The sequence below is a fragment of the Fundulus heteroclitus genome, unplaced genomic scaffold (genome assembly GCF_011125445.2).
Source record: "Fundulus heteroclitus isolate FHET01 unplaced genomic scaffold, MU-UCD_Fhet_4.1 scaffold_438, whole genome shotgun sequence".
NCBI lineage: Eukaryota > Metazoa > Chordata > Actinopteri > Cyprinodontiformes > Fundulidae > Fundulus > Fundulus heteroclitus.
Window position 1 is genome coordinate 63,128 of NW_023396855.1, and position 15,627 is coordinate 78,754.

General features: G+C 38.3%; 1 protein-coding gene across 1 annotated transcript in view; it reads right to left on the reverse strand.

Moving 5' to 3' along the window:
- LOC118556317 (spondin-1-like) overlaps positions 1–959 on the reverse strand; it is a gene marked incomplete at its 3' end in the record, with an annotated part of 54,345 nt that extends 53,386 nt beyond the window's left edge. Inside the window, exon 1 of the mRNA XM_036131452.1 lies at positions 405–959. Within this exon, the coding sequence (XP_035987345.1) occupies positions 405–630 (226 nt within the window). The remainder of the gene's footprint in view (positions 1–404) is intronic.
- Positions 960–15,627: the final 14,668 nt, after the last annotated feature.

A 15,627-nucleotide genomic window follows, 5' to 3' on the forward strand; every position in this document is an offset into this window, starting at 1 on the left:
GGAACTTTAAATTTGTTTTGTCAACTTAATTGGATCCAGATCTGTCTGTGTGTGTCTCCGAGCCTGTATCTGCATGCTGTTATATGAGAGCGCCCACTTTCTGGCAGGAAGAGAGAAGGAAGTGAATATAGGCCACACATTATAACACTAAGTAGCCTTATCAAACCAGTATCCTCCCAGCAGGAGGCTGAGGAAGACTTGCTATGGAAATTGGATCCCCTGCGGCTGCAGTTTCCGCTTATAAAAAACATTGTTAAAGACAGAGTGACTGAGCATTGCTCTGTAAATAAAAGATGTTGAGAAGAAGTGCTCTGTTTTCAACTTGGTAAACATCCATTTGTTAAATCGGATGCAGATCTGCGCACTGACTTCGCTCCGACTCTGAGAAGAAAGTGAAAATCTACCTCTGTAAGTGCTGCCCGGCAGGTAGGTCTCCGGGTCCCCCTCCATCCTGAGCCTGAACTCATGGTGCCCTTCCCGCCGGGTCCCCTGCATCTGCGCCCGAAGGATCCGCCCGCAGTACCCGTCCGACCTCCCTCCGGCGGGCTCCTCCGCGAAAGCGACGGCGTTGCACACAAAATTCGAGACAAAACAACACTGCAAAAGCAGCAGATGCAAATACATTCCCATTTCTGAACAGCTGATGATTGTGCCGTGGCTGTTCAGTGAAAAACTGAGCGGAGCAAAGAAGAGCAAAGACCAGTGCTCGCTCCCTCCTGCGGGAACTCACGCAAAACTACAGTCTGAGACAAAGATGCGCAGAAGGAGACCGATAGAAGTCCATCCTGAACTGGGAAGAGCGCGGCTGGAGCGCTGCGCGGCGGAGCGCTGCTTATAAGAAGAGAGGGGAGAGGAGCTGCTGCTGATCCTGGATCAGGCAGTCTGAGGTGCTGAAGTGGTAGAGGGGAGATAGGAGTGCTCTGCGAACATCGGTGCGACGATACGTGCGATTATGTCCCTGACCCGAGACGAGGAAAAGTTCAAACAGAATCCTTAACAATTCCTCCCCTCTAGTTTACGCACCGAAACAGCTGACGCACGGGCTGAATCTGCACAGATGCAGAAGCTTCACGGTAAAAAAAATAACCCCAGTACCCCACCCTAACTGTTCACTTATAACAAGCTGTACATAGCCCTTTTATGTGGCAAAAAAGACATCACAAGTCATGCAACATCAAGAACATGAAAAAGATTGTGCAGAAGATATACATTTCATCTCCTGTGAGCAAAACACGAAAAAACATTTTTTTTTTTTCACATTACCAATTTGTTATGCGTCTGCTTTGGTAATGCAACTGAACTGAATTTATAGTGTTTTTGTAGTCATACTGACCACTTTACACTACATTCATTCAATGTCACTCACTGATAAACAGTCTAACACCTACATGCAGATCGGTAGGCAACATAAGGTCAAGTCTCTAACTCATGTGACCAGAGGAAGCTGGAATCAATCCCACAACCTTCTAATTGCAACACAATTACTCGTAGAGACAGTCATCTGCATTGTCGATGGCTTTGCAGCAATCCCTCATACTGAGCATGCATGAAGCTCCTGCGTTACCTTTACATAAGTTTAAAAGCTTGTGTTCAGTCACCTCAAACATGAATGAATAAATGATTCATTTCAGAAAATTCTGCAAAATTACAAACTCAACACATGCAAACATTATGTATAAAAATTTATATATGCAATTAATTTTATTATATGTGCATCCAGACACTTATTACCCACATACTGTAGCCCACATGACCATAACAATTGTACAAGTATATATACACCCATGTACAGTGGCTAAGACTATTGCTGTTCACTGCCCTTCTTCCAGCTCATATATTTTTAAGAAAACCATCTTTTCTTAAAAATCTTATGCTTGGACACTGCTTTAATTCAACACTGAGTTTGTTCAATACCTTCACACCACCTATTGAAGTGCACATTCTCTTCACGTCTGTTAAAGCACATAAAATGTTGCATGTTGTTTCTCCCAACTTAGATTTTAAAATCTTTGCTGCTCATAACAGACTCAATGACTGTTAACAAACATGCTAATGGTTGCACGGGTTCTGATCTGATCATGAACCGTTTACACTGTCTCCCGGTTTTAAGGTACACTTGCAAATTTAGCTACTTCGAGATGATGCTGTACTATCATGCTTAATAAGACAAAAAGAGGCAATCAGAGATATTTATTGACATGAATTAAAAAAGTTATTTGACACTCAGACCCAGGCAGAAGACGTGAAAGCTGCAAATGTCTATGAGCTTGTATGCTCATTTTAGGATTAGGATTAGTGAAGTCTTCTGCCCGGGGTCTGGACACTGGTGGAGGCAGTAGGGGAGAAGTAGTGAGGGGAAGCTTGTGAGCGTGAAGGAGTGGATTGGGGTAGAGGAGGGTTGAAGGTAAGCCGAAGAGCAGGTGAATCCCTGGGTGGAGAGCTTTATAAGCAGTCTTGTGGAATGGCAGGATGAGGACTTGACACGGGTTGGCTGGCGCGTGGCGCTTGACGGGGCAAACAGTGGATGCAGGTGGACAGGGGGTGAGTCTTCTAGCTTAAACTTCCGACTAAACGTCTTTTCTTATCTTGAACAAATTTTTACAGTGCAGAGTTGATATTCCATGAGTTCTTCTTTTAGGATTACATATGAACAACTTCAAGCAAATGAAATGTATTCAGTGGTTTAAACACAGACACATCTGATAAAGAATGGGTGAGAAGAATCAAGAAATTACCGCAATGTATCCTGACTGTGTAAGGACATCACACAACCTTGAATATTGTGGTCAATATGTAGTGATCATAAGAAGCCAAATATGATCAATGCTCAGTTTCTGGTTTTCATCTGGTGCCCCCCCCCCCCCCCCCACTTCATTTAATTTCCTCTCTGTATTACACAACTCTCCTCCATGCCTCCTCTGTCAGGAGTTGCCAAAATACCCTGCTGTCCCGATGTTATCTGAAGATTATGATCTTACTGTAAGCATTTTTATCTATTCTTTTCCAATTTTCCTATTCCTTTTCTATTGTTAAAATATAAGAATGCAGAGACCGCAGCAATTTCTGATTTGAATAAGTTTAAATTAGATAACATTTTAATTCATAACAAGTTTTTTATCTGTTACACTCCATAAGATTTTGCAATACCTTTTCTCTGTTTAAATACGGGCGTAAAAAGAGCAAGAATGTATCCAAGCTGGTGCGTATGAACCATCGTCACACTAAGAAACATATTTAAATAAACTTTCAGCCTACTGACTTCCATTTGTTTCTCTGACTGTGTTCACATTTCAAACAACTGTGGGTTATCTTCTATATTTATGTTTAAGTGTTCCCAAAAGGAAAGCAGCTTTTAGATTTGGACATGCTTAATCTAAACATCAGCCTGAACGCCTCAGTGTGATGGATCCCATCTGGAGTGTCTCTGCTTGGATAGCTAATGTCCGACATCCACAGTATAATCTTGTCCAGTATTTGAACTCCGGAAGAACCCTCCGACCTTTCGCAATAAAAACATAATAGTGTTTCAAGGCCTGCCAGAAACTTTCCCCATACTCCAGCATTCAACCTTTTAGAGGAAAATTAGAAGGAAATCTTCTAAACTGGTCATCTGGAAGACATTGTAAAAGAGTCTGGAAAAGTTTAATCTTATTCTGCAATTACTCTTATAAACCGAGAACTTACTGATGTATATTTTGAACATCTAAGTATGTGCCTGAGAGTATTACCACTCCAAAATCTGATATGCTTTGTTTCAGTGGAAACGATGTGCTTCTCTTTGCAGGAAAGTCCTGCAGGCTTGCTTATGACAAATAAATTTGTCTTTCTCAACCTGCCTGCTCAAATTAGCCTTTCATGAGGGATATAAAGTTCTGATGCAGACAGCACGGGTCAAAAGGGTGTATTAAATATGTAAATTGCACAGATCTCAGACTGTGAAAGTAATTTCCTCTAATGGACTATAAAGGTTCTTAAAAAAACCTCTGTATGACACTCAGGTGTGTAATAGAATTTGTAATCATTTTATATAGACTTTTACTCTGTTCAGGAAGCATTTGCCTCATTTAGTCTCTTTGCCTCCAGTAATAAAGATGATGTGCTAAGCTGGGTATGTTAATAGCTTAGTCTTGATGTGACATAGATTCCATTTTATCTTGCTTTTCAGAAATGGTGTAGAAAACACACATTACTCAAGCAAGGAAAAAGCCAACTGTGCATATATATTTTATGCACTGCCTGCTTTAAAATTAAAGAACAGAGGACGTTTATTTTTTACCTATCTAAGGGAAATTGCTTACCTTCGGTTACATTGTAACTGGTTGACTCTGATCAGCAATGCAGTTAAAGGTGTTTGCATTCATATCAGTGAAAACATGAGCTCCAAATAAAATTTAAAACACCCCTGATGTTTTTTTGTTTCACCTTCAAAGTTTATTTACTGTAGTTCACTGTGCCTAAACAAATCTAAGCAAATTTTATGCACAACAGTTGTCTGTGTGAGCTTTGTAGTAGACTGAGCTGTTGGATCTTTAATTAGCTGATAATACCCGTACTACTACTACTACTAATGATAATACATTTTATTTAAAAGGCGCCTTTCTGGACACTCAAGGTCACCGTACAAAAAAAATATATAAATTGTTTATTTTCAGTTCCTTTAACAATTTCTGTTTAGGTAGGTGTAATTCTTATGATGATTTGTCTGGTTTGCTTCTTTAATCTTAAAAAAATATATATTAGTGTAATTATTTCTACAAAATTCTTGAGTCTATTAATAAGATGTTCTAACGCAGTTATTTAATTTTAATTTTTGAAGAGTTAATATACTGATTCTAAATTGACTTAATCTCTAAATTAAGTATACATTAACAAAATAGCCTTTTGATTAAGAGTTTCTCCTTCAGAATGATTGTTAATGAATACAAAATAGATGCATTTAATTTATTATACAATTTTCATGCTTATACTACAATCTTAGGTTGTGCTCAGCTGGAAAGTTTACAAGACTAATTTTTAATACATAAATATATGCAAGTAGCCTCAATCAATTGCAACAAGTGCTACCAGTAATTTAATATTTCACTTGTGTTGTGATAATATTTACCAGATAAATAAGCACAACTGTTATCACTATTGCTAACTCTTAAAACAAATTATGTTGTTGGCCTTTACACACAACTGAAGCTTTTTATAGACAAAAGTGCTCACAGCCAACGGAAGGAATTTGGCAGCTTTGGGGATTTGTAACAGCTCATTTAAACCCCTCTAAAACATCTCAGCCCACAAAATCTGGCAATGGTTTTAGTTTAGACAAGGTTTTAAATCCTTCAGAATGAAAGGAAAAAGTATCGGCTTCAACACATGTGGCATAACTCACCTTCCCACAAGGGTTTCGTGACACGCTGAACTGATAACATTTCACTGATCCATTGTAGTGTAAGCTTCTCTTGATTTTTCAAGAGAAGCGCACGAACCCAGTGTTTCGCTGGGTCTTCATTTTACATGGCAGTAGCTGTTGTTTTGGATACACAGACAAGAAGACTTGAGACAGACATTTGTATACATTTTGTTTTTACTGACTGGTTGTTTTCTTTTAATCAACAGTTAAGAGAACGTATTTACCTTTATAATGAGTTCATTCTATTATAATCATGTAGTCTACGTTTGCAATGCAGTCATTTAAGGAGTGTTGTGTGCAACACAAGTCAGTCTGTTTTCTGGGGGCTCCAGGCCATCGCTGAAGAGGTTGTGTGCAACAAATCGACCTAAATAAGGCTTGACTATTGCGGTAAGAAAAGTTACTTTGTTTCAAGTTTTAAATGGCATAATATCAATCTAACAGTTAAATTATTAATGTAATCCGAACAATTTTATATAATTACATACCGTATATTTATATACGGTATGTATGTATGATGTATATGCTATACTATTACAATGGAATACTTTTTCTGAGCCATAAAGCACATATTTGGATGTCCAAAGTACCTTCTAAGTCCAATACTTTCAGATGTTGTGGTTGTTTAAGTGGGTTTAATAATAATGAAAATTCATAAGGTTAGGATCCCCAGGGTTTTGATGGCTTCTTGTAGTTCCCCTGGGGATCCTGCAGTCTGTTTTTCACCTTAGTATTGCTTAGCCTGAGATCCTTGTTTCTGTTATTAGTTTAAAATTTGGTTCAGTATTTATAATTATAGCTTTATTTGGTATCTGCTTGATTCAGTTTCTGTCTAGTTAGCTTATGTCCGTTATTCTTTTACTTGTTCTGATCCTTATTTTATGCTTTCTTTTAGTTCAAATCCTGTGCAGTATTATGTTTGAGACATTTTTATGATTATTAAATCCAGCTCTTGTTTTAGTTAGCTTCTGTTATTAGTCTGTATCCCGTTAGATCTGTTCCTTATTAGTTTAATTAAGTTTCTGCCATGTCTGGCCATTTTCTAGTTCCCTGTTAGATTTGGTTAGTTCTCTGCACCTGCCAGTTCATTGCCCCTCTTTTCCTGTAGTGTGATCGTGTCACTCAGTTCACATGTGCTTAATTATCTGAACTAATCTGAACTTATTGTTACCTGTGTCTTTTCCACTATAGCCCACTTCAGCCCACTTTGTCACAAACATTGTCAGCTCATCTGTCTTCTTTCATCTGTGGTACCCTACTCTGGTTGATCCATGTCATGTTCCTGGTTCCTGTCTTCCTGTAAGCCTTTGTATTATTTTAATAAATCATCTTCAACTCATAATGCACCTCCCAAGCTCTTGTCTGCACTTTGGTCCGGCTTCTAACATCCTGACACATAAACCTGCAGTACAGCAGGAATACAAAATAGCTAAAGGAAAATTGGCATGAACAGGGGAATAAACAACAGGAGAAGCCCCGGGGAAACAACAGGAAAATCCATCATTGAATGAGTGAAATAGAGGGGCTTAAATACCTGAGAGGATGATTGTTGGCATGGAAAACAGGAGGGTGTAATTACTAAATGAAGAACAGCTGAGGGAGAGGATGGGGCTGAAGAGAATTGAGGGGAAAACATGAATCAGGTAACTAATAAACACAACAGGGAAACAATTGCTAAACAGAGCATGGTCACAAACAGGTGACTAAAAGCATAAGGCTAAAGCAGACATAAAATCACAGGAACAGGTGTAACTAGGAACACAGGAAATAATGGAACAGGGGTCCGTTCTTCGTACGTTGCTTAAAACATCCAAGATCAAATGACACATCCAAGATGATTTCATCCGGCTAATCCTGATCCGGCTAATTGGGTTCTTCGAACACACCTGTTGTTTATGATTAGTATGGCTGGATCGAGTTATCTGAGACAACTGCGCGTTCATGCGTTTGTTTAAACGGGGAAATGTATCGATAGTAGAAACATTGATCAGCAACGCTGCTATTGGCTGTTCAGCATGGCCAAAGAACACCCACAGTTTTTTTCTCCAAAGCAGAACAAGAGCTTATAATGGAAGGTTATGTCGAATTTGAGTCATTAATTAAAACACCTAAAAATCTGTTAAAGCCAGGAGAGAGGGCTGGCAAAAAGCAGCAGACAAATTAATGCGTAAATACTGTCCATGGTAGATGTTTCTATCACTTTCTACAGTATGAATTTTTGCATTTTAATAATTTCATATTTACTTTGTTCTTTTATGCCAGAGCCTCCATGGGACCCACTAGAACAGGGGACAAGTAAAAGTGAAATACAAGAAAATTCTACAAAATGGTAGCCTTTAATTATTATACTTTATTTTAAAAAGGCACTTGTTATGTCAAGAGATCCAAATTTCAGTGTCATTCCTTAGACACGGGAAGTAAAGAACACGTGCAAACTGGGAATTTTAACAAAAAAAAAACAATCTTTATCCATAAAAAATTAAAATTTCATCCACAGTCCATCCACAGTTTACACGGTAAAACTGTATTGCTCCGTGGCTAGATAATCCATCCATAGTTTTTTCTAATACAATATACGGCTCGACAGGAAGCAAGCCTTTCAAAGTAAAACTAAACTTCACAATAAAATAGCCTGAACAAATCTTCTTACTGAATATGATAAAAATAAAAAGCAAACTATCATACAAATAACTTAAATATTTTATATTTATGGCTCCAACACCACTTTTTCCTCTTTAAAAGCCACTGTTAAATGATGTGTTTGTCTGTTTATAACAGCCACCAAGAAAAATCTCTCTACAATTACACTGTCGCGCTGCGCTACAGGATCCTGTCTATTGCGCAATACGCGATTAATTCGAAAAAACTCAGCAAATTATTCTTGCACCTTCCGCAACAGGTTGCTGTCGTAAAAATGGACATGGCTACGGCAGACTTCCCTATCTCCTCCGCTTATACAGCCGTGATCTAATCTTGTTTACATGAAATAAGCCTGCTCTCGAGCAGGCTTAAGCTGGCGCACATGTTGCTATGACAACAAGTGCAGGATGTCTTTCGAAGAACCAAACGATCCAAGATCATGCCAAATCGTCAACAATGAAATCCTGCTAAATGAGTTAGCGACGTACGAAGAACGGAACGTAGCTTGCTTAAGGGAGGACATACGATCAAAACAAACCTGGAACTAGGGCCAAGACAAAATAAAAATTAACCAATATTTCAGAAACTAAACAAGTACTACAAACTAGACAGTGAACACAAAACTAGAACCAAAGTCCCAATAATAATTATATAAATTCATAATTAAAACACATTATCATAATGTCTTTATGCATTGAGATTACAATTACAATCCCTCACTGTTTTTATCTTTCTGTTCTCAATGTACCCTAAATGTGCAGAGTTAAAACCAATTTCCTTTTGATTTTTGGTTTGCTATGAATTGTAACTTTATGTCTAAAGCACATTTCATTTTTAAAACACATGACACTCAACAAAATCATTCAATGAATTGAAAGATTTTCCTAAATGTCAGAGTAAAACCATGTGTTTACAGATCTGTTGGTCTTATAGCAAGGATAAGTGAGATAGTAGGCTGCATCTAATGGAATGCATATAACAGAGGACTATAAAGGAGCTTTTGGATCGTCAACTTCAAAGTTGACATTAGCAAAGGTAGTATAGTGTTTATCCATTTAACAGCTAAAAACCCAAAGTATGATAGTCATCGGAGACAGTCAGACAAAAGGATTAAATTCATTAAATTAGCCAGAGAAGAACTTAACAAGGGAAAAAATATTTCTCGAATCTAAGGTTCACAGAACTTAAACTTTGTTGTTCCACTTGAGCCTAATGGTTTAACATTCAATTCTATCCATTTTATTTATATAGAGCCAATTCACAAATCATACAGACAGATTGTTTGAAATGTTTCCTATGTAAGGAAACCCCGCAAAATGCATCAAGTCTTTGACTTACACCATTCACTCCTCCTGAAAGAGTCCGTAGCGACAGTGGACAGTTGCTGGCATTGTGTCGTCGACTTTGCAGCAATTCCTCATACCGAGCATGCATGTAGCGACAGTAGAGAGAAAAACTCCCCTTTAACAATAATAAACCTCCAACAAAACCAGGCTCAGTGCCACGACTGACTGGGGGTCTGAGAAGACAGAGCAGAGACAAAAGAGAACAGAAGCACTGATCTGGGAATGCTTTCTATATTAGAGAAATGTAAAAGGGTAATGGCAGACTGGCTCCGTAGGTGGCTTCATCTAGGAAAGAAACACGGTTAAGCCGATAGGCTTTTAGCTGTAGTAAAAGCAGCTAAAAGCCAATCTAAAATGCTAAAAGCTGTGTCTAGGAAAGAAACAGAACTTAAGACAGGGCCAACTGTATCATCTATACAAGGACATGAAGAGTCATCAGAAGATATTTTAGTTATCTTTTGATAACTAAAAGATCTTCCTCCCGTTCTACTTTTATAGATTCTTGGAACCACCAGTAGACTGAGTGCAAAGTGCTCTGTTAGAAATATACAGAGCAATCTGATCTCTGATGTATAATGACTCTTGATTATTAAGGGCTTTATATATAAGGAGAATTTAAAATTATATTCTATGTTTAACAGAGAGCCAATAAAGGAAAGCTACAATAAGAGAAATATGTACAGAATTTTATTTTCATCAGAACTCTTGCTGCAGCATTTTAAATAATCTAAGGGATTTTAGGTGCATTTTGTAGGCTTCCTGATGGTGAAGTATTACAATAGTCCAGCTTTGAGGCACCAAATGCATGGACTAATTTTTTTAGGGTCACTCCAGAACAGCATCCGTCCATTTATTGTCTACATGAACTTGTTCACACAGGGTCGCAGGACGAACTGGCACCTACCTCCAAACGTCATTAAGTGAGACGCAGCATACACCCAGGATAGGTCAGCTCTCCATCACAGCATAACACAGAGACACACAGGACAAACAACCATGGGACAAACCATCCAAATGGCAATGTAGAGAGACCGATTAAGATAACAGGCATGGTTTTGGATTGAGGGAGGAAACCTAGAATGAAGAGAGGGATACTGTTCAAATTAAGCTTCAATAATATTAGTTGTCTTTACAGCAAAAACCTGCCTTAGCTTAGGACATTTGTCTAGATGAGAATGAACATCTATAGCAATGTGGTTGCTTCCTAATATTCAAAGAGGTGGAGGAACACATCTTTACAAGGCTGAAATATAACCTAAACCTTTAGGAAAAGTAATAAAAATAGCCAAATAAAAAAATTTTACTTTACCTTTTGCTTTCTCAGCGATTTTCAACACTAAGTGATGTGCATTTATAAGCAGTAAATATTAGCCGTTTTGTTATAGAAATCATCTTAGACTTTTAAAATTCAACTCTTAGAGGATAATCCCATTGCATTTACTGTTACAGCGGCCACATTGTTATGGTTGATCAGCGCCCACTGGCAGCAGTAAACAATGCTATCATACCTTTCTATCTATGCATATATCCTTCTTTTCTTTTGTAGAAGGTTAACAGACAGCATTGATTCTGTCCTGAAGAGCCTGACCTGAATTCTCACCGCTGAAGCTGAAGCAGGCCAGCCTAGAATGCCACCGTTAGTGCGTCATTAAACAAAATGTGGGGCTCACAGCATTCTCAGTTCCTGTGACATTGTGTGGTGCAGAAAGTGTCCAGGTGAAAACAAAAAAGGAGAAGCAAGTAGATCATGAAAAACTGGAGGAACAGAGCTGCCAGTTTCATGACGGACTCTTCCAACCCTCTTCATGGACTGTTTACCCCTCCAAGGAGGATGACTGCACAACATCAGTGTCACAACAAACTGGCTAAGAAAATGTTTCTTTCCAGAAGCTGTCATACTCACCAGTGCTTCAATGCACTGTGGATTCTTTAGTGGGCAGTAACTGTCACATTCTGCATGCAATTACACAAATAATATTGCAAATTTATGCTCAAGTTGATCAGCGCTTCTTGCCAATAATAACTCTCATCGTGGATAGTGTTATTCTGCTTAACTGTTTCCTTTCTTCTACATTTTTGTACCGTGTGTGGAATGCTTTGGGACATCTTGATACAATGATCACTCAACATCATTCTTCAGGAAGATAGCTTTCTTACTATGTGTTTTGATTATCAATAGCCCGAACAAATATTATTGATATTCATTAGGCCAAGGCGATGAAAGCGATGCAAAGGGCTATACTAATTTGAATGTTTGCTGTAATGACTCAACAGAGTCTAGAGACTTGATGATTCAGTCGACACAGAATTAACTTTTAAGAATGTTTATTGAAACAAAAAGAGCTGTACACGTTTATTGTCTGTTGTTTTGTGTGTGTACTCTAAGCCGGAGTATGTCCTGAAAGGAATTTCACCACAGTGACTTCATGAAACTGCAGACAAAGGATTTTCAGGCAGGATCAGACAGGAATCATTTCAGTTTGCTATTCTCCCACGAAAGGAAGGGGCTTTTTGGAAAACTAAACATTAAGAAAAGACTCACCAAATTGTACACTAAATTCAGCCCCTTGGGAAATTTTAGTATTTCAATAAAAATAAGAATGGGCATGGCCAAAAAAAAATTTCTAAAAAAAAAATCTGATTTCTTCCACTTTATTATGTCATACTAAATCGGATACGTATCAGATATTTTTCAATGCATCTACAATCTGAACGGTCAAGTCACTTTCCATGCATCTTGGAAATGTGCTTTATAAATAAATTTGGCCTTGACCATGAAGACTTGGGCTGTGAACATAGCCTAAAAGGTATGTGCTAAAATCAGCAGCAAGTTGGCCATTTTGGGTCAAAGTGTCATTTTTGATGATTTTTGAGACTTGACTTGATGAAACTAGGTTTCAAGGCATTAGCTTCAAATTTGGTCAATATCCCCTGAAGGTAAAGGGCATTAAGACTTATCAATGGCAAGTTTTATTCATGTCTAGTGGTAGCGGACAGCCTTCAAACTTTGCCTTCTCGCCAAAAATTGTCATTTTAAATTAGACTAGTTTGTTCTTTTTACTTCTTTCATTGCTAATAATTGTGTGTAACTGTCTCTGTGTTAGCCACTGTCATGCCCGAATATCCCCACTGCAGGACAATAAAGGAATTCTTAACTCTTCTCAAAATTAGAAATCCTGTAAATTTCACATGGAAAGGAAAAAAAAATACTAAAGTTAGTGGGATGCATTCATTTTGAGTGCCCAACGATGTGGTCATACACTAACATCATCTAAGCCTCACTCTCTGAGACCAGGAAGTCACTTTTTTTTTTACTTGAAAAGGTCCCTGTTTTACTGTCTCAACCTAATCCACTTTAAATTGTGTCAGAAGGCAAGTCACACACGTTCGGCTCTCATTTCCTCTATATCATCAGATCTGCACTAGAGGCTGACATTTTTCAGGAATCCCACGGGTCATGGGATTCCAGGGGGATTCCTGTGGGATGAGAGTCAACTAATAATCATGTGAATTGGAAGGGACAGGATGAAAAAGTTAATGGGAGTAGACGGGAGTGGGAACAAACCAATAGTGCAACAAAAAAAGACATAGGACAGGTGCTATCATTATGTAGTTTTCTTTCAGTAAGCCTACACTGTAACGCAAGTCAAAAGAACTACACGGCCCAGAAGCCAACTGTGCTTCTGGCCGCTGCTTTCTGCCGGAATAAAAAAAAACAACAACAACAAAAATATTTATGTGGTGAAAATGTATTTGCAACATAAAGTCAGAAATAAGAAGTCATCCCAGGTAGAAAACACTTTTAAAACAACTCATAGATCTGGTTTTACTTCATTTAAGACTCATTATTATTTATAGTTTGCATCCTCTATTTGCCCTGTGATAGAATCTGTCCAGGCTGTCCTCCGCCTCTCCCCAATGACAGCTGCTTTTGGTTTTCCAGCTTCTTGTCTCTGTAAGGATCCAGTTTAATGAAATGCATTATTCTCCTACATTTCACATTTTATTCAGTAAACCCTTACCTGCAACTTTTTGTGTTAGATATGCTGCCCCAGAGCACTTTTCAGCTTTCTACTACTTAGTTAGTAATGACTATAATGTTCCACTACTTACCTTAGATTTGTCTCCTGAAAACCATTATATGACATTATTTTTGTCTGACCACATTGGATTTCTCCTTTTACCAGGAAATCAATACTTAGACATGTTCCTTTTAACATTATTCTCTTGAATGAGAATCACACCTCTTGTTTCAGGCTTGATTAGGTGTGCTTCAAATGCTTGTGAGTAGATATCTTTCAATAAGCTGTTGAAACGCTATGTGATTACATTTTTTGTGTGCATGGAGAGAGCATCAGAAAGTGGTGTTTGTTTAATAAGATTCATGTGAAGATTTTTTAATTTACAGCACATAACAAATGCTAAATGAGGTTGGGACAAAACAGAGCCTAAAATGTAACAGGTCCAGAACAGGAGACCAAGATAATCTCCATCTTATTTTGCAAGACCTCACAGCGTTACTAGTTTGGAACGGATTTACAGTCCCTCCAGCAAATTCTGAGGTCTCCTCCCAGTGCAACGTGCCTGGAAAGCCTGCAAAAGAAGGTCACTAGGCGCCTTTTATCAGATGTCCAAATCGCTTTGGCAAACTCCCTTCTAATTGGAGGAACCGGATCTTTAAAGAGATCACCTTATCTCTAAGGTTTTGTTCAGACCTGGCTTTAACACGCAAACAATCACCACTCACACCTAGCATTAAAATCCGTCCAGAGCGATCTGATGTCAGACAACAAAATTGAATGCAAATAAACACAGTTATATCACCCAGAATTGGCTGTCTGGTGAGCAATAGACCTGCTAATGTCTGTTCAACACCACACAAGCATTCAGTCACTTAAAAAACTTTTATATTTGTGTCTCTGCTCTGTTTTCTCAAACCCCAGTAGGTCGAGGCAGACTTCACACTGAGCCTGATTCTGCTGGAGGTTTCTTTATATTAAACTGCTTTTAGCTTTTTAGCTCGGCTTTCATCTGAGCTTTTACTACAGTACACCTAAAAGCCTATTGGCTTGACTGTGTTTCTGTCCTCGATAAAGCCACCTACAGCGCCAGTCTGCCATTACCTTTTTATATTTCTCTAACATAGAAAGCATTCCCAGATCAGTGCTTCTGTGCTTTCTGTGTCTCTGCTCTGTCTTCTCAGACCCCCAGTCAGTCATGGCAGATGACCATTCACACTGAGCCTGGTTCTGTTGGAGGTTTATTATTGTTAAAGGGGAGTTTTTCTCTTTACCGTCGCTACATGCATACCGGCTATGAAGAATTGCTGCAAAGCCATTAACAATGCAGATGACTGTCCCCTGTGGCTCTACGCTATTTCAGGAGGAGTGAATGCTGCTTGTCAAGACTCAATGCAATCTGCTTAGTTTCCTTAGATAGAAAACTTTTTAACCAATTTGTCTGGATTATTTCGAATGTATATGACTTTGTAAAGTGCCTTGAGATGACACGTGTTGTGCGCTATATAAACAGAATTGAATTCGACTGTATTGAGTTATTCCTCATTATCCCTTTTGTTTTCATTGTCATCATTCATTAGTTGATTGGTTTATCTATTTTTTTTTCTATCCTTCTCCCTTTGCTTGATTGTTTGGTTAAACATTGCTAGTTTAGTCATTTATTGGCCTGCATATTTTGACTGTCAACTTGAACTATTGTGTTATCATTGTGTTTGGCTAATCATTCCTGATAATCAGATGTTGCCCTGACTTGTTAGTTTAACTGAAAGGTAGTATTTTAATTTAAATAAGAATTTTGTTAATAATCAGTTATTAATTAGAATGTTCAATAGGTGCAGAGAGACATGCTGCACTACACCAACATTGGAAATTTTAGCTGTTGATAATGCTATGAACTATTTTCATCTATGATGTACATGGGTGTATGTATTATTTAGCACACTGTGCAGTAGGATCCTGACTGATGGATTCCACAAACAGGTCTGATAGAGATTAAATTTACCAGTGATCACTGCTTGCCTGTAAAGAAACATGTTTAGATTTATTAGTTTATGTGCAGTCATAGATCAGGGATATATGCCATTGAGTTACTGGTCTATTCAAAGAGCCCACAGACTAGAGCAGTGAGGGTCCAGTGGAAATGATTTCCCTTGAGACATGTCATGGCAAAGGAATTGAGCTTTTGTTTCGATGTGGCAATTAACCTCATTTATCAAAAGATATT